The sequence below is a fragment of the Scomber scombrus genome, chromosome 16 (assembly GCF_963691925.1).
Source record: "Scomber scombrus chromosome 16, fScoSco1.1, whole genome shotgun sequence".
In the NCBI taxonomy this organism is placed as follows: domain Eukaryota; kingdom Metazoa; phylum Chordata; class Actinopteri; order Scombriformes; family Scombridae; genus Scomber; species Scomber scombrus.
Window position 1 is genome coordinate 25,216,781 of NC_084985.1, and position 20,253 is coordinate 25,237,033.

At 41.2% G+C, this 20,253-nt stretch overlaps 1 protein-coding gene across 1 annotated transcript in view; it reads right to left on the reverse strand.

The window, feature by feature from the left end:
* The window catches only part of ptprua (protein tyrosine phosphatase receptor type Ua), a 206,866-nt gene extending 191,346 nt beyond the window's left edge, over positions 1-15,520 (reverse strand). The window contains exon 1 of the mRNA XM_062436618.1: positions 15,451-15,520. Coding sequence (XP_062292602.1) covers positions 15,451-15,520 — 70 coding nt within the window. The remainder of the gene's footprint in view (positions 1-15,450) is intronic.
* Between the last annotated feature and the right edge of the window lie 4,733 nt (positions 15,521-20,253).

Genomic DNA, 20,253 nt, shown 5'->3' on the forward strand with positions numbered 1-20,253 from the left:
CCAGTGGTCCTGTCAAAGATGGACGAGCCACAGGGGAAAAGACCCCAGCAGAACATACTGTTAAAGTTTGTGACTTCAAACTTTGGTTATAGAGGTATATACAGGGATATGATGAGGGTAGTCGATTGAAATGAACTGTAGACGTAGTCAATACTTTAACCGTTATCTAGGACACCCTTATCCTTAACTGATTACTTGTAGTGGTATCAGTAGTGTTAGCAGCGACAGCCATAATAGCATTCGTAGAAATTAATGTAGCTTTAGCAGAAGTAGTATCAGTAACAGTAGTAGAAACATAACAAGCAACAGCAGTGGCAGTAGGACAATACACATTAGATAGTATCAAAATGATCGAAGCTATGAAAAAAAAAAAAAGATATACAATCAGATTTTCAACCCAAGGATGCACAGATGAAACAAGAGGGAGGAAAATCAACAGGTCCTCAACCTGCGGCTGTTATGGCATTCTCTCCAGCAACCAATCCACCACATGACTGGTGGGTCACGTGGTGCTATCCATGGCATATTTAATAATGTTGTGTCAAAAGAGGTATTGAGTATTGTTTTTTTTTTATACTAGTATTGTATTGAAGTTTAAAATTCCACTATTGTGACAACGTTACATTAGAAACAACACACACAGTGGCAGCATATGACATGCGTTGGCCCATCAGGTCATGCCGGTGTCCTGTTTCTCAGAGTTGACACAATGTCAGTGCTCCAGAAAAGCAACAATATTGATCCCCAACCTATTTTGATTAATCATTCAAACCGTTTTATATAATATAAGAAAATATAGAAAAACAGCATTCAAAATGTCCTAAAGCCTAAGGTGTCTTCAGATACTGTTTCTTGTTTTGTCCAGACACTTTTCCAATATTCAGTTTAAAATCAAATAAGACTACAAGAAGCAGATAATTCTCACATTAATAAACCGAAATGAGGGACTATTGGCCTTTTTTTTCTTGCAAATGACATTACCACATCAAAATATTTCATTTTCTGGTGATCAGCTCTCACATACTGTATGTGCTGTGGGTGTCAAATGATGCAACACAGCAGGTGTGTGTTGAGCTTCAGTAGTTGTGTGACACAGTGACACAGTTAAACTGCAACACTATTAGTAATAGTAGTACTGGCAGTAGCAGTAGTAGTAGTAGTATTGTAGAGGTATATATGTAGAAACATCTGCATTGTAGAAGCATAGCAGCAGCAATAGTTGAAGTATTAACAGTAGTAGTGGCAGCAGCAGTACTAGTAATAGAATAGACATTAAAAGTAATAGAAGCATTAGAATTGTAGTAGTGTTCACAGTCGCATTAGGACAAACAGCAGCAGCTGTAGCAGTAACCTGTGCAGTCAAAAGTTTGGACATGCCCTCCAATTCTTTTGAATGAGAAGTGGGTCCAAACTGTTGACTGGTACTGTATGTAGTGTTAGCATTATTACAGCGCAGAAGTAGCATTAGTGTTAGTAGTAGCCGCAGCAGTAAAAGCAGTTGTTGTAGCAACAGTATTAGTACGGAAACGCATCAGCAGCATCAAAATGTACAAGTATTTGTACAATTATTAAAAGCAATCAGAAGCGGCATTAGCGCCTATCAGTTGTATTAGTGTTAGTAGTGGTGGTAGTAGCAGAATGAACTGGTAGCTAGTAGCAACAGTATTAGTATGTAAACACATCAACAGCATTAAAATGTAGAGGTATTAGTAGAATAATTAGAAGAAGCAGCAGCATTAACACATATCAGTAGACTTGTTATTAGTAGTAGCATATGTGCTGTATAGGGCTATGGTGGAATTAGTGACAGTAGTAGCAGCAGTAGTAGTTGTTGTTGTACAACTGGTGGTGGTAGTAATGAATTGGTAGCTAGTAGCAACAGTATTAGTACTTAAACGCATCAGCAGCATTAAAATGTAGAAGTATTAGTAGAATAATTAAAAGCAATTAGAAGCAGCATTAGCGCCTATCAGTTGTATTAGTGGTAGTAGCAGAATTAACTGGTAGCTAGTAGCAACAGTATTAGTATGTAAACACATCAGCAGTATTAAAATGTAGAAGTATTAGTAGAATAATTAGAAGAAGCAGCAGCATTAGCACTTATCAGTAGACTTCTTATTAGCAGTAGCATATGTGCTTGGGTATGGTGGATTTAGTGACCGTAGTAGATGTAGCAGCAACAGTTGCTACAGTGGTGGTCAATCAAGCATACCTTAAAAACATTTTACTCATTCAAAAAAATGTGAGGAAAAAGATTTCATTCCTTCACTATGTAGAAGTTTCTTTTTTCCCTTATGCAGGCATGCGTGTCTGTCAGTGTGCCAGTGTGCATTTTCTCACATCACTGCAATGTGAGTTGTGTCGCAGAGCATTCTTATATCTGTGCCGCAGGAAGCAGTCCATTAGGTGAGCAATTGGAGCATGCCTCTAGCCCAAATAAGCACAAACAAATCAAGATAATTAGGCATGGACATCTTAGTTAAGGATTTACATACACTAAACCATCCCAAAACACGCTGGCCATCCCTGTATATGACAAACACGCCTGCCTTCACTCCACTGATTATCCACTTGTGGCATATTGTGTCAGTACCCCTCGCCCCCTCCCCCCCTAAACGCAACGCCAACTCTGCTGTGCTCAGCCAACCAGCCACGCTAAACCTTTTATTAGTGATTCTACTTATACTCACTTCTTTGCCTCTACAGAGTCACCCTGCCTTGTATTATAATCCCTCTCCAGTGGATTCTAATTAAACATGGACAACATATGGGGTCAAAGACATTGCCCAGACTGCAAGGACACGCAGGCACAAGAAGGCTCATACTTGTCCTGGACTACGCTAAAGAGCTCGTTACTCAACCTCTTTTCCCTCCACTGGAGACAGAATAAAGAAGAGCTGGCACTTCTGACATCACTCCTAATCTGCCCCCATTATTAATTGCGCCACCCTCCCTAAATGCATTCATGCATATACAGACTTGAGGACAGGACACACATACACACACACAGTCACACACAAACATGGTTTAAGTCAACTGTTACCGTCCTTGGCTGCAGCCACTTCAATAAAGATGTGACTCATTACCATAAAGTAAGCACTGCCATAAAACACTTTCTGGAAAAGTGAAGAGCTCTCCTTCTCCTTCTCTGCCTCCCTCCCTCTTTTCTCTCATTCTCTGTGATTGGCAGGTTTAATTAACAACAGGTCTTCCGGCCTGGCAGAAAGTGGGTGACAGAGTTGGGGGGTGGTAGAGGGATAGAGGGTGTGTGTGTGTGTGTGGGGGGGGGGGGGGGGGGGGGGGGGGGATATGAAAAACAATACATAGCCTACTTTTTGTGTGCATATAATTAGAGATGTCTGGGACTCTACAGAAGCGTGTGGGCGTGGCCGCGGAGATTCAGGCAGAAGCAATTTATGTGCAACCCGTCCCTTAGGAGTGACAATGACAAACATGTCACGCATCGTTCTACATACGCATCCCTCTTCGGCGCGAACCACAAAAGGGCTGCCTGCAACCCCTCTCCCGCTGAAGTAACAGGCTACTGACAAGTTAAAGTAGTCTCATTGTTAAGTACATGGCATCCGATGTGAAGAGAAGCAACAGAGACTCAGGATGTCAGACACCAAATTTGCATAACTTTTAGTGACAAATGACCTTCTTCTGTCAGCTGACTCAGGAAATTGTTCTAACAACTCGATTTTGGCTGAAGAATAATCTTTTCCTGCTGTGTTTGATACCTTACCTGCCTCTTCTACATTTATATTTTCCCTTGAGGCCACATTATCCATAGATACAATATTTCTTTTACAGTTATGCTGACGACACCTAGCTTTACCTATCCTTAAAGCCCCTAACTACAATAAATTAACAAACTCCAATAACTGCCTCAAGGACATCACTTCCCAGTACAGAACTTTCTCCAACTCAGTGAGGATAACTCATAATATATGGAACTTAAAGTCTATATGCAACTTTTATATAAAGAAATGGGCCATAATACAACTTTAATCCAATAAAACACCTTTAATTAATTCAATACACCCTGGGGTTTTGTGGCATCAGTCTAACTTGGACCAGAGGCTAATGTTAACTAATGTTGGCGAACTTAAGCTAAAACTTGCTGATAAACTGATGTTAATGAGTCATTTCATAGACTTTTGCAGTCTTCTCTATTAATGCTACTGTTAGGCACACGTGGCATCATTTGAAAACCAAATGCTCTATACAACATAGAATAGGAAGCAAAGGTAGGGTGTAGCAGCATTGTCCATAGCAGCTATGGGAGTGATGAGCTGAAAAACCTGCCTGTGATTCCACCTTCCAATTAGCTAAATGCTGTTTCAGTGGCTTTTCTACCCTGGTGGGAGTTAGATTTTGGTATTAAACTCATTACTCAATATTTTGGGAATAGTTTTGGCACATAAATGATCAGTCTCTGCATAATATGAGCATCTGTCCTCTACAATCCACAGTAGCTAAACCTTACTCTAAACCCTAAATTGTTTTTAGTGACTAATCAAACCTACAAATTCATTGTAATTACCTTTGTGGAATTGCTGTGGGCATTAATTTAGCATAAAACCATAATAAACTTGCTACCAGTACCAACATCAATCCTTAGAGGTGGGTACCATCTTCAAAAAGACCACATCATTTTAAGCCCCGGAGTAACTTATTTTAAGCTTTCTTTAGTTTCATAATACATTAACACCAGCAAGGAACTTCAACATGAAACACAGAGTGAGAAAAAAAAATTCAACCAGTGGAGCCTTTTGATGGCAAGCTTTTTGCTGCTCTCATCACTTTTCTAGGTCAACATACAGGAGGCCGTGTTAAAACCAACTCACAAACAACATATGTCAACTGATGCCTTATGCAAGGGCAAACAACGGAGATCTGTTTTTATTGTCTACTTGGGTCAACCCTGCATCATCCCTCCAGTGTCTGGGCCAGCCTCATCATCCTCTCATGCCCTATTATTATTGTGTATGGGCTCGGTGACCCCGGCCACAGAGCCATCTGCTCAGACTCCATTGACGCTGAGATTAGGGGGTGTAGGCTAGCAGGGCACAGGGACACACATGTTCGGTGGCAGATTTGGAGACGCCTTCCCTGACTCACTTTCACCCCAGCCAGCCTGCTAGATCAGACGGCGGAAGGAAGATGAAAGGTGATGCGCAGAGTTGCAGCACAGACAGAAAGCTGACCACCAGCTGATTTCCATGCTGTTTCCCCAACAGCTTCCACCAATGTAATCAATAATCCCCCCTACCCTCCCTGTACTTCACACACTATCCTCTCTCACTTCCTTCATTTCACTCTGTCTCCTTTTCTCTGTCTCCACCTGAAATTCTGCACCTACAGTGGAGGGTCTTGCTTATTGAATCAATGATTCAGGGCCTCCTGTAATGGCAAACTTATAAAAACAGCAACAGCATGCTCCAGGCTCTGGCGGTGATACATTTCATAAAACAGAGTGAGGATTTTAGAGGTATGTGCCTCCAGTCATCTTGGCAAGGCAAACGCGGTCGTCCATGAATGCAAAGATGGTAGAGCCAGCTCATTCCCATGCAGGACATGATCCGTCAGCTCCTTGCTCATGAATGTAATCCTTTACATTTATCTGTCTGAGTTCAGAGGCCGTGAGGGCTGCAACCTGCGTACTCGCTACAGGTACAGACAGCGTTTGGAAGGCAAACAGAGCAGATGCTGGCCCAGGTGCTATTGCTTCTTTTAACTGCCAACACACCGTTGTCGTCTGAATCATTGCCAAGGTGGCCCCTCTGCATAAAAGTCGGAGGAAAGTTAGACAGAAAAAGAGAGCCAACTAACAAACATGTGCATGCCAAGAATAGTGCAAGTAGAAAGACAGATGAGTTGAGAGGGCCAAGATGGGGAAGCAACGGCATTAACTCTAACAGGGTTAAAGATTTGATTCCCAGCAGGAGAGCCTACGCTTGAAGTGTTTATTTATTTCACTTTCACACCCAATTATCCAGGAAAAGTCAACTTCTTTTATTCATCCTGCTGCAAATTGACACAGTTCCTCCAAATCACAGTGGGAGCCGCACGGTGTGACCGAAGTGCCTGTCAGATCATCGAACAGCATCCGTAACCCCCTCCCCCGACACCTATCGATACCGCTGTTGGTGGGGGCTGTATCCCACAATTTTTGGACCTTTCCGAAACCAACCATCCAGCAATCAAGTGCGCTCCCTGCAGTGACATGCCAGGTGTGCAAACAGGAGAATAGTATGCAGGACTTTTCTCTTTTAATATAGGCAAATTATTTCAGAACTAAGAATGCTTCCAAGGAGTGACTGACTGAAAGTGTGCGCTATTGTCCCCATCTAGGGACGCACCAATCCATATCTCTCATGATACTGATTTTAATAAGCAGATCAAGTACCAGCCAAGATGTGACCGATCCCCAGCTTCTTCATCAATGTCATTGGAATCATTTTGATTAAAGGTACCATGAGGTCAGTGATTGCTGTGGCATTATTTCTTCTTATCTCAGGTAAGAGTTACTTTTTCTAGCAACTTTTGCCTCCCAATGTGGTCTAACAACCCTGCATGTGAAGAATAACCAACCGCTGAGCAGCTGCACTGGAGAAGCTGGAGATTATGTGCTCAAAAGTACCTCTAGAGTAGTTTCAGATGAAGGGAATAGTATTACTCATCGGCGCCCCAGCCTGAACCCCACGCTCTGGCAGTCATGTACACCATTACAAAGCAAGATGCTACAGTAAAGGACGACATTGAGCAACAAGAAGTGGCACTGATTCAAATTTACTTACAGGAGGAGGAAATGAAGAAGTCGATGTGATGGAGATGTCCCGCAGTGATAGCAGACACGCAGGTGTTGCTGCTCATGCTGCATAATCTCCCCCGCTGTGCACAGGAGGGTCACTGCTAACCTTGACAAGGGTGCCGCAGTGCCCTTGTTCACTCCGTTGGGGGACGTGTCATATTATTTATTTAATTATTTAACTTTTTTTTTTCTTACAAGTTTCCCCTTCAACTTTTAATATCTCTTGTGCGCCACAGGGACACTCGGAGGCCCACAGGTTTGATAACTTTAAACGCCTACTTTTTAAAGTGTAATATGTACAGCTAACCTGGGACCTCCACACCCCGGGTCTTGCTCCATATCACTGACTTTTTTTTTTCCTCGCTTATCTTACGAAAATTAAGGGGTAAGATATAAGACAGAGTGGATTTTGTAGTCTGGCAGTTAATCTAACTTGAGTTTATCTGCACTGTGGTCTTCGACATTAATGACACGGGGGACTAAACACGTGAGCCCCAGAGGAGAAAACTCTGTGAGATAAAGAGTCGAGGAGGAGGTAGCAGAGCTGAAAAGAAATAGCTTTTGGCATCATGCAGTTATTTTCCTCCCAGGAGCTGCAGAGAGGAAAAGAAGCAAGAGGAATGCTATTCCTGCAGTTTGGCCCAAGATGTCATCTCAATCTAAAGTGACACTTGCTGACAGCACCGCCACAAAATCATCCTGTGGCTTGAACCTTGACCCCGTCTGCAGAAACTGCTGCTTGGCCGCGTCGCACTGCAGCGCTAACCGAGCGACAGTTTCTTCACGACTCGCATCAACTTGTCATCAGTCGTGACAGGTCCAACCACAGGTTTCATGGCCGGGAAACAGCTTGGACAATTGGTTCAGCCACGGTGTAAACATACTGTCGGTTAGGCAGCCCGAGCGATAGTGGAATATTCATAAAGATTATTCATTGCTGGCTGGCAGTGACAAATCTGTGAGGTAATGGTAGCAGCAGCCGAATCTGACAGAGAGCAGCGCCGGACTAAATGGACAGACAGCCATCACCGCAGAACAGTCATGCTCCTGCATATCTCATCTCTGTGTCCAGCTCATCCTTAATACAAGCACACAGTCATAGCTACATCCGACAGCATCCTACATCATCAATCTCACCTGCCATTCTCCTACAAGTTGGCCATGTCTGTGTGCTGACAGCAATGATTCCAATACCACAGGGTAAATTATCCTTGACAGAAAGAAAAAAATCCTCCCTCTTTCAAACACTCCTGCACTTTTTATATATCATCAATCTGTGATGTTGAGTGCATTCCAGGACTTAAATTTTGATGAAGTGCACTAATTTATTTTTCTGGTGTACCCGTTTCCCTTCAGCCTGCTTTGTCTATGTCCTGTTTGCGGGGCTGGAAGGGTATCATTTAAAATGTTTTGATAACAGCGCTAATACCATACCTCACTTTCAGTAATGATACCTTTTTCTCGACGCCTTCCATTGAGAAATATAAACATGTTTTTCAAAAATGTGTTGTTTTTTGCATTTAACAAAGGGAGTTCTCAAACATAACCACACCTACAAGAATTTTGTCTAGAAAAGACACAGTGCTCTGCATCCCAATACAATACTACATCCCAATGATATGCAATTTGCAAAGGAAATAGGACTTGCACCATGAGATATAGATTTTTAAGTCATTAAACGCTGCACATTCCCTATTTCAACTTCTCAATAGGGAGTGTTTTCTGCTTTTCTTTGTCTTGTGGATTCACACAATGAAAATCTTTGAATTGTTGGCTGAGCAAAATAAGCAAAAGATCTCAGCTCAGGCTTAAAAAAAACTGTGATGGGCATTTTTTCTGCATTTTCTGACAGTTTGTAGAGCGAACCATTACTCAAAAAAGTAACCGGAACAGAAATGAAAATGAAAGTGTGTTGCTGTCTTTATTGAAACCACACACCGTAGCTTCTTTACATGTAGTTCTGAGTTCAGACTTGCAATCGGCTGACGCACATAGCTCTATCTGTTTCATTTCTTTTTTCCAGTAGTGTTATTCTTCAAAGTAAAATAAACTTTGTTCCAATATTTCTCATTCTCATCACCTAGATGAATGGCATTTCTTAATGAGTCAAATTATATTGGAAATCAGAGCGATTGATTTAAAAGAAAAAAGAAGAATTATAAATAGCGTATGCTTGTGATAAGGCATTTATCATCAGAACTCTTTGTGAATCCTTTGTGCTGCCTGTACTGGGACAATAGTGTACATCAAAAGCAGACTTGTTTGGGTAACCTTAATTCTGTGTTCTTTCTTTGAGTGAAAGCTTAACATACCCAAAACCCACTTAGAATAAGTTTTGTATGTGAGTAATAGCTCCAGTGCTCTCAGTTAGGGAAAAGACAATACACCAAAATAATTCCCATGAAACCAAAGCAATTCACCATCTGTTACCTAACCGTGTTAAAGTGGGTTTAAGGTGAAGTTTCATTCCTTTCGGATTTGACGAGACAATTGTTCTTGCCAGGCTTGATGATATTTCCTTTCATGAGGGGTAGTTGAGGAATTAAGAGACACTTCAATGAATGAATTTTAGACAGATTCTGTTGTCGGTGCAATTACTTCAATGCAGACAGGTAAGCTGTCTATGCGGTTGCTTTCAAAGGCCCATCCTCTCCCTCTCAACATTCACACAATTTGAGGCACGACCTGCGGCAGACGGCGAGCTCGCCGGTTGAAGAAGAGATGGGCTGGAGGAGTTTTTGAGCGAGGGTGAGGGGAGAGGGGGTCTTGCTGAGCCTGTCTAAAATTTGCCAAAAAGCAAGCCGACATCTGAGTATTCTCTGTAGTTCAAGTCTGGATAGTTTCAGCTCTGGCTTTTGTTGCCAGAGCTGCAGGTCAGTCTTCTAGGATTCTATAATTAACAATTAGCGGCACTCAGCATATCAGCAACAGACAGCAAATTCTACCAGCAGCTGACTCTGAGGCAATTCAGTTCATGCTATATGAATTTATTCCCCTCAACTGTTTCACTGATTTCGCAAAGCATTTCATCCAGCATTATATAGCTTGCTGAAATACAACTGAAAGGTTTCTAAGCAGTGAAATGAGTCACTGAGGGAAGAGTGAGCAACAGCAATCACAAACCCAGCAGCCTCCTTTAAAATAACCAAAATTGAATGCAAACATTGGCATTCACCGACACGTGAGGATGTCTAAAAAGCAAATTAACTTTATTGTCTGTTAAGTGATAAAAAGGCAGCGCGGCGCCTGCTGGCTCTAATCCATCTGCTCAATAATTATTTGTTGTTGTTGTTATGGAGGGCTAAACAACACATTCCTAACACCTGGAGAGTCGACGGCGGTCGTGGTTCTCTACACAAAAACACCTTGTGGGTGCAGGCCAAGACGGTCTGGCAATGTTGTCAGCTCTATTACTAACACGTGGTGGTGACAGGCATGCATGAGCAGCAGCAGCACTGGTAGATTAACATCATAAATGTATTGCATAATGGTCGGGGATGGTCTGATTGCAACCACCATGAACAAACAAGATGTGGCCTCGTACATACAGGATGTCTTGCTTGAAAATGACCCAAATGGTCCAAATTATCTAGTGTAACAACTAGGGCTGGGTATAAATAGTCGTATTTTCTAGCTCTGGGTGCAAAAAGGATAGATTGCAGGAATCGTTTGATGGGAGACGTTCCGATACTACTTGGTATCGATTTATTTCGGTTGATACCTTAAAAAGGTATGAAGTACTGATACCCAGCCCTAGTAACAACTCTGACAACTGTTAGCAACTAAAGATACCAGCACGTTCTATCAATTTAAGCATCAAAGTTGTGTCTAACTGACCCCATAACCATGATCTGACACCTCTACCAGTAGGATGACATTGTCTGTCAGTGACTTTTGAAGTTGCTGATTTACTTGCTTTTAACCAACAAGTAAGCATAGACAACAGCTGCAACGCCCACATCATTGTTCACATACTCATTTGCGTACTTTGTGCTCCATCTGGTTATGTGTTAAACAGGATCTTGCCATCTAACCATGATGCTCATGAAGTATAACAGAGGCCTGAGACTGAAATCACAGTTTCCAAAATAAACACAGACACTTTCCTACCATCACTTGCACCACAAAGTAAGTTAAAGAATATAAAATGATACAGTGGGGGATAAAATTAATTCACAAAACCGTCCGATCACATAAAATACATCTGTCTCATGTTGCAGTAGTGCCACCAAGCAGGTGAAATCTGACGTTGAACTATAAATCAACGTGATGGTGCCATTAAGCCCTCGCATCAAGCATAAATCCGGTTTAAGGCAGAGGAAAAACAACTTGGTTGAGATTAGGATAAGGATCATGGTTTGAGTTAAAGTAACTATCCAATCAAGATTAGGGGACTTTGGTCATCCTGATATTGATGTCAGGAAAAAACAGAAAACACACGTCATAATTCAACATGTTGTTGACCCTTCCATCCACCCACCCCCAACTCCTCCTCCCTCTGAGGACTTTGTGGCTCTATAACAACATCACAGTGCTTTAGGGCTGGGTATCGTTTAAAAAATTACAATAACAGTACCAGTCCAAATACCCTTAAAGTTATACCGAATACCTGGTATTGATTTATTTCGGTCGATACCTTAAATCTATCGAGTGTTGATACCCAGCCCTACAGTACTTCCTTTTCTGCAATCCTGAGAGACCAAAGGTGTTGCGGGTGACATTGCATTTCACCAACTCAACGCCAATGGAGAAAAATTGGACTTCAGTTGCACAACAGCAGTCCTGACTCCTCTATGATAAGAGGAAATCACTTTTAGATAAATCAAAGTAATCATGCTGGTTATATATATATATATAAAGTCATTAGAGTTTGCCAAGTCTCTGGCTCTTTACAGGCCTCACAGCTTCCACAAGCCCATGAAGTCTTCAAACTGTGATGATTAAAAGTATTTTAATTCCATCGAACACCTATACAAGTTTTGCTTTCGCCACACTGCCAATAAAACTCTCCCAGACGAGAAGAGAATGACTGGCAACGAACAAGTGTAGGCAATTAAAATTTCTCAAAAGCCATCAAAGTGTTGGAATATAAGCAGGGAAAAGGCCTTATTGACTTGCACCTCAGCAGGGCTGCTTCATTCTCACCGCCTCGGTCTGTCACGCTGCTTGGGCTGATTGAATATGTCCGCACATTTGATGCTTGACCCACCCATTCAGACTGAAGATAGGAAAAACAAGCTCACGGAGACTACATGTGCCCATCAGGGAGGTGAGGAGTGAAATATGGGCTGTGCTTTATCATTTTACATTTATCATTTTTTTTATCAATTTCAAGCTTAATTGTGTCCATTTTCTTCAGCTAAAACAGATAATTAAATTGAGATTGTTAATGTGTTTATCTGGGATTTAGTCAAACTACTCTGAAGGCTTTTAGCTGTCTTGTAAGCTGTGTGTATTGGGCTGTATTGATAGATTTCTGTGATTCTACCTCCTTTATGAAATGGGTGTCGAAACAACCCTTGTTCGATTGCCATCTCATTATCATGTACTATAATTACAGAGTGTACTCATTTTCTTGAACAACATGTAGCCATTATGCAATTCACCATTGTTCTATTAAAGAATCTTGTGTTATTTCTTCCAGAACAACCACATTTCATCATTGCCTTTTGTGTGAGCATACATTCCATTTTCTCCATTTGCAGCCTCAACATTTGCCCCAGGAGAGCCAGAGAGTGTGCGTCGGGGTTGTTTTCTGTTGGGTTAAAATACAGGCGGATCCACACCGTTACACACCAAGGACCCTCTCTACATCCTCCCAGCAGCCTGAGAAGGCCCACCTTTTCGCGTCAGCTCTCATTTCAGTGTGGTCTTTTCATGCTAACCTCCTTCCGACCTCCAATCTCGGTGTCAGCGCCGCTCTGTGTTGGGGTTCGCTCACGTGGTTTCACTCCAAGATTAAATTACCTTCTTGCTCCGGCTTCTCTAGACTCCCGCCAACAAGGGGGGGCCGGGGTGCACTTAAACAACACGCCAGGTTTCACCTCAGCAGCCAAACATTTTGTAGGTGAGACTATGTAGCGGAGGTAAGAGACCTCACACAGTCACTCCACTTTGATACTGGAGCATTTGCCCGATTACAGCAGGGATACAAAGCGAGGGCGGCACTGCATCTTCTCATGTTTTTAACATTTAAAAAGCTGCGTGACACAGTTGCTGGCAGCTCCAAAAGGCATTTGTTTAAACTTCACTACCCACAGATTCTGCCATATGATGTCAACAAACTGCAAGGCTGAGTCTTTGATGGTGTATAGCTAGAGCTGTGCATGAAGCCTCAATACTTTTTATGTGTCTGTAGCATTGAGTAGATAAGTGAATATTGAAAGTTGGCAAGGAATGCTTAGTCAGATTCTTGAGTGCAACACACACCAGCAACATAACACGTGTCAAAACAGCAGCACACGTGTTTTATGTGTTAGACACAGCATCTTGACATGCATTAATAAGGGCTGATTGATGGTCAGGATTCACCAAGCTCCTGTTTCCAAGCATCAACATGTATCAACCCTTTAGAAAAGCAACATGTTGTACTTTGGGGTGCTCACCCTTCCACTGTACTTTCCTAACTTTTCAATCTGATGTGTTTGGCAATGCATGGGCGTCATTTGATGCACGTCATATGATGTACGTCATATGATGAGTGTTGCACTCTGGGCCTCTTACTCACTCTTATCAGATATCAGCTCAACATCAATACACTTTCCTAACTCAAGACTATTTTATTTAGGCAATGCTGTGTATGTCTTTAAATTTGATGTTTACATCAAACAAAGGTAAAAAGTTTGGTGTTGGTAACAAAGATATCAAAAAACAAACAATGCTCAGCCTCAACCACCTACACCAAAGCAATGGCAGGGACTAAAAGTCTGGAGGACTGGACGCTATATACTGTACTAACAATGCAGTTGTAGTATATTTTACTACTCGTGCCAATACAATACCTTACTTTGACAAATGTAAAAATGTCTAAATGCCAGCATACAAAAACCTTGTCAAACTGAAATCATCAGAAACTGGCAAAAGTTGTTGATACTCAGTGCCAAAGACATATTTCAGTCAGTACCAAAAAAAGTATTGAGGCAAGCTTTCACTTAGATTAACTAACTAATTAAATGTATGTAACTTGCATTATATCTTGCCTAAAGAACCAGCTAAATCCTGGAGAGCAGGGAGTGGCTCACTGCACGTCTGTTCAGCAACTGGTTCTAGTGGCAACTGACACCCATGCACCAGAGTATTTATATCGTGGCCACCGATTCACACCAGTTGCAAAGCATTCTTCAGATAAACCAACTGGCACTTTTACTCCAGACAACTTGACAGGGTGTGACCGGAGGCTTTTCTTTTTTTTTTCAACTGTATTCCAAAACATTCCTCAAAAGACAGAGGTTTCAGAGGCCTCGGAAAAAAAAAATCTTCAAAAATCGGTTTCAGCCATTCAAATGTTAAACCAGCCACGGGCAAAGTGAAGAGGATTTGAACTCCTATCTCAGATGGGCTCTGTGGATTTCACATATTATGGCTTAAAATCTCTCTCACTCCCCCCCCCCCCCCCCCCCTCCCCCCTCCCACAACACTTTAAAACTGTCTACTTCTACCTATCAGAGTTTGACTGATACACATAGAGAATATTTGGATCAGCTGCCAGTGCTGTTATTTGGGGCACAACACTTACATTACTTATTCATTTCCACTGTATTGCTTTGCAGCAGCAGGAAACACACTCCTCTTGATTTGCTCTATCCAAATTTTTCCTCCCTAAAAGCTCTGATGGCTCCGATTTTGCCAAAAACTGAACCGACCGACCACAATTTTCCCCCTTGCATCAGCTTATATCTCAGTAAAGCAATTATGCAAGATGTTCCATCAATACTATTAACATGCAGGCAAGTTAGCAGCCCCATTTCATGTACATCAGCAAGAAAGACTCCAGTGAAGGATGACTTAATCACTGAGATGCAAATGTACGTTTTCTGGGATGACACATTAAGGCAGAGAATGGAGTTGCCTCCTCCTGAAGCCTGAACAATGACAACATGACAGACAGAGAACGTCATGATGCTGAATCCTCTGGACAGAGACGGAGAGGAGAGGGGGGGGGGGGGGGGGGGGCAGAGAAAGAGAGGGTGCTCAGCATTCAAATAATTAAACCACTTTCATTTTCAAGACTGTTTTTTTTTTTTCTAACTTTGCAGATCCGATCTAGAGATGAAATAGAAAATCGAGTCATCTCCAATACCATTCAGTCGTGTAATGACATGATGCTGTGATTATACTCTAGGGATGCAGGCAATTCCATATTTCATGCCCGACGGAATATTTACGTTCCGCTGAAACGCACAGAGGAGAAAGTTTAACAGTTTAACAGCTGGACGCACACACGCAGACAACTTTTTAAGTTGAGAAACCCCACAAAGAGAAAAAAAGAGCAGTCTTGGCTTTAATATGTGTGTCTGGACTGTAAAGGAAGAGCGACTTTAAACCCCTGACAATCAACTTTGTATCAGATGCGCACATTGCGTCTCCCCGCTTCCAAAAACACAGGCGCACATTTGTTTTTTTGCGTATTTTACCTGTTGGTCCCTCCATACTGTCTGCGTAGATCCTGACGGCCAGCATCAGCAGCAATGCTACAGAATACATGTTGGCAGAAGAAGTAAAGTCCAGCTCGTTTTTGTCACAAGAAGAAAATCCTAGAGGAAACTCCAGCAGCAGAAGCAGCAGCAGCAGCAGGACTGGAGAGAAGTTGTGCGCTCAGGTCCATTCACCCCTGAATCCTGCAGAAGCGCTGCCTGCCTGCTCCCTCCACAGCCCGCACAGGGAGCATCTGATCTCAAGCAAAAGCATTCAAAAGGAGCCTCTTTTCTGTAACGGCTCCACTACTTTCTTTTTTTTCTTTCTATTTTTTGCACCGTCAAGCGAGCGAGTGGGACGCTGGAATGCGGGACTGCGGCGCCTCCATGTGGCGAGCAGGTGGAAGTGACAGCCAAGCAGCACAGTGCAGAAGACAATGACAAACTCTTGCTCATGGTGTCATGTGCATGTAACCAATCAGTTTCTACAGGCAAAGTGAATTATTAGACATAGGGTACAGCAGGTCACCACACTGTAACACCAGGAGGCGTATTTGTTCTTGAATTGTCTCTTTAAGTGCATTTTGGCTCTGAAACAGTCTTCTGCTCATTTCTGCTTTGCTGCTGCTGAAAAGCACCAGATTAAATTCTGACTCACTTGTGCTGAGGTATTTAGGGAGTAACACCTTGCCAAAGGCTACATAAAATCAGTGTGTGTGTTTATTTTTTTATTAATATGATACCGGAGCAGCTGTTCTCTCTGACTGTTTGCAGTATTAAACACACTGAGTGGTGACAGCAGGGTGCCAATGCAATAAAATGAAGCTGACTTTCACCTGGACAGCTTGGGTTCAAGCCATGGCTGAAATGCCTGTGGCAAATACTGAATCTTCCAAGCTCAAGCAGTGCTCAGCAGTGCCGTCCTGCTGTTGACCCTGACCTCTGACCTTGCCAACTGGATTTTGTTTAATTCATGTTTATATAATGTTTTCACTACATGTTTTTCTATATTTCTTTTTATGATGCTGATTTCTGAAGGAGTGAACTGCTCATTGTCTGTTTTGACCATGCCAGTCATGGTCAAAACAGACAATAAGCAGTTCACTGGTGGACATGGTGGACTGTACAATGAGGCAAGATAAGCAGCTATTTTGGGGCTTGACTCAGGTTTTTCAGTATCATGAAGCTAGCTCACTTTTAACTGGGATAATGGTAAAACTGTTCCAGAGCAGATAACTTCAGAAGATCAGTACCCACACCCCTAACCAATCAGATCACTGGGAAAAAAAGGAGTCATCATTCCTACAGGATCCTGCCATGGACAAAAGTGACAAGTAAAAAAAGAGCAATATATATTTCTATAGGTCTATAACAATCTTTATGACACTGTACAAAGTTTATTTTATCCCGGAGTGACAGCTGACAGTGTAAATGATTTTACACTCTGATTCCATCACCACAGCTCAGAATAACACGAGACAACTGTGTGACGATAATTGGAAATAAAAAAGGAAAGATTGTCTTTTATTATAAAAATAATCCACAGCGTTAATTGGCTCTCAGGATCATAAATGCAACATTTCAGTCACAGACAGGCTTCATCAATCATTAACTACTTCTCCAATCTTTACGTAACTAGCAGAAACAGTCTGACATTACTTACAGCTTTTTTTTTTTTTAATGTGACATTCAGAATAGTTTCATCATTATGCTGCTGAATAGCAATAAATACTCTCTCTGTAGCTAAGTCCTATATAATATTACATGTGTTTTAAGCCTTAGCCTACTTTTAATGTCTAAATTATTTCAATTAATCTATATCTTTTGTTTTAAGATCATGTGGCTGTTTCACTTCGTTGAATATGACTTTTTGCTGTACTTGGGATCATTGTTTCATCTCTTATCATATTAAGTACTTCATGCATGGTTCTGATGACGTCGCTCGTAATAAACAACACTGCCTCTTTCACATGAACTCACTTGTAGCAGGAAAATCCAGAGTTGACTGAGCTAGTTGATAGCCAACTTCATGATTCCGGTTAACCAGGATTGCCACGGTTAGGCTAAGTGAAGCCAGCTCAATCAAAGATAGCCAGACTTATTTAAACTTGTTTGGTAGTACGGACCCTGGTCTCAGGTTCAGACTCAAGTTGGTGTATACAACCTGGCATAGAGGGAAATATGCCAACACTACAACAAGTAACAAAAGTGAAACAAAGTATGCTGACAGAATCACATCAGCAGGGAACGGCTGAGTTGCTGTAAAGGGCCAGAGGGCAAAAATGAGAGGTGGGCCCCACCATTTCTTATGCTCTCTATGCAATTTGTTTACCTTCCAGTCGACCTACCTATCAAGGACAGAGCCAACTGTATGACAAGACATGACGGCTTCATATATATTTTAGCCAGAAGTGAGTCTCAGGGAAAAAAAAACAGTACTCCAGTTCTACAATAGTGTCTGGCCCCAAAGTTTGCTGTGGTAGTTTTATTAAACACTAATGTTGTTATTAATATAGACTGTTGTAAGTCAGAAAAATAGGAGAGGTCACCAGATTGTTAAACAGATAAGAAAAAAGAAATATTTCTGCTGCACAAAATTCTGTTTATTTTTTATGGCTTTTCTTTCATTTTGGCCTTCTGCCTGTATAATACTGCTTACCTTCACCTCTGAGAGAACCATATTTGGGATGGATGGATGAATGGATGGGTGAAATGCTATTGAATTAATTAAATTAATCAAATCATCACTTATACCAATTCATGCGTTCACCATCTTGGCATTTAGGTACAATTTCAAGCCTTACTAAGCATTGAAATCTCATGTAAATACAATACAAAATGATCCATTAAACGCTTCAACAAATCCCTGAAATATTAAACCAATAAACAATAAGGGTGAAAAGTCCTTAATTGAGCTCAATTAAACCAGCACTTATGAGTTTATTTAACTTCTTGGAAACCCTTGAGGGAATCTATGCAGGGTTTTGATTGTTGAGCTTTAATGTAAAGCTAAACATGGGATTTAACAGCTGGTTCAACTACATATGGGTCAATGATGTTTTTTGGTGTCCATGTAGTTTAGTCATATTTAAAAGGGGTTCAAATTTGAAAATAAACGTATGAATAACTTGCACACACTTTTTTTGTGTACCCAACGTAAATGTTCTGCTTTGAATCCATTTTGAGAGAATATATTAGAGGATTATGGTAAAAATCTCTAAGTGGTGTAACCATAAAAACTTTGTACCAAATAAGTCAACTTTCTTAAAAATGTTAAATTGTCAATAAAACACCATATCAACTAGTTTGATATGATCTTACATTATAACTTTTATATTAAATAAAGGTAATGGAATACAATTGTTCTAAACATTACATTTAATCTGGGGAATCATGTCAATCAGGAATCATTTACATTTATTTTTTTAATGAAGTAATTATTTGTATAAGTCCAGTTAAATACACTGTAGGTGGATAAAATATGTAATATTCATCATTCTTTTGTGGTTACACCATTTGACATTTTCAGGAGCATTCAGTCTTACTTTTGTTTTGTTTTTTTAATGGTGCAAATGTCATTTCAAATGACATAAAACCAACAAAAATACTAAATGTACATTTTAACAAACCTGATGCTGCTTTTAAAACTAGTTTTAAACATATTTTTGAATTGCTCATCTTGCCAACACTTATGTCACTGACCCATAGAACAGCCATAAATAAGGTATAGAAGCCACTTTAAGTTTGTTGCAGCTAATGTGTGACAATATACTACAAACAAGATTGAGCTTTTTCGCTTCAACCGACTTTTGATCTGAGACTAACCTAAACTGCTGGTAATGGTATTGAATTGGACTCCAGTAAACTAATGTTGAGCTGAGGCAGTTTGAACAGCTTAGCAACAGTGTAATCACACAGCCTGGGTCAGATACTTTTATCCCCTGGTCTGGGACTCTCTGCAACTCTCTGCGGGGTCGTTTTAAATTGACTAGGGCAGTTTGGGAGCTGGTGGATAAATAGCTCCTCACATAGCCTGTGATGGTCACTCAGGCCCTTTATTTCCAAAAAAATTATCAACACACAGCAGGTTGAAGTGCAGCCAACTTTTTCCCATACCTGTTAAATTTGTGCAGTGGCCCAAATCCACTTGGCTGTGGCTTCAGATGGCATCGAGCCATCCTGCTGCTCGCAACTGGACTACCGGCTGATTCAAAGACAGGAAGAGCCGGATCAAGACTCTTTATCACCTCCTGCCTATGAAATATTGATTTTGTAGCTTCGGGGCTTTTAACTAGTGTCTGGGAGATATTTATTTCTTGGAGGATAGAGGTGGGGGGGCATATTGTGAGCTTGCTTCATTTGCCAGGTTGTAATAATTCAACGTAAATTTTTAAACTATTGGGAGAGGTTGATATATTGGTGTCAGTGATAATGTGTTGCACATGCCCTTCAAATCTAATAACTTCCTCCGGTGCTTACATTAACAGCTCGCTCATAAAGTGCCTATATTACATGTTATATAACCAGTTAATTTGCTCATATTAATACTGCTGTATTTCATGTCAGCTGTGTCACCAGCAGTGTAACTGCAAACTATAAAGGTGGTAAGCTCAGCTGGTGATGATCATCAGGCACCAGCAGAAACAGAAATTATTTACATTTGCAGGGAGGTATTAATTTATTCTTTTCCACTATTTTTTAGGGTTTATGTCAATTTGATTCTACTTCCAAGAGACTAATTATTTCATATCAGTTTTAAAGTTAAAGTCAGTTAGTTTTTTTTTTCGTGTGAAGAAACTGTAC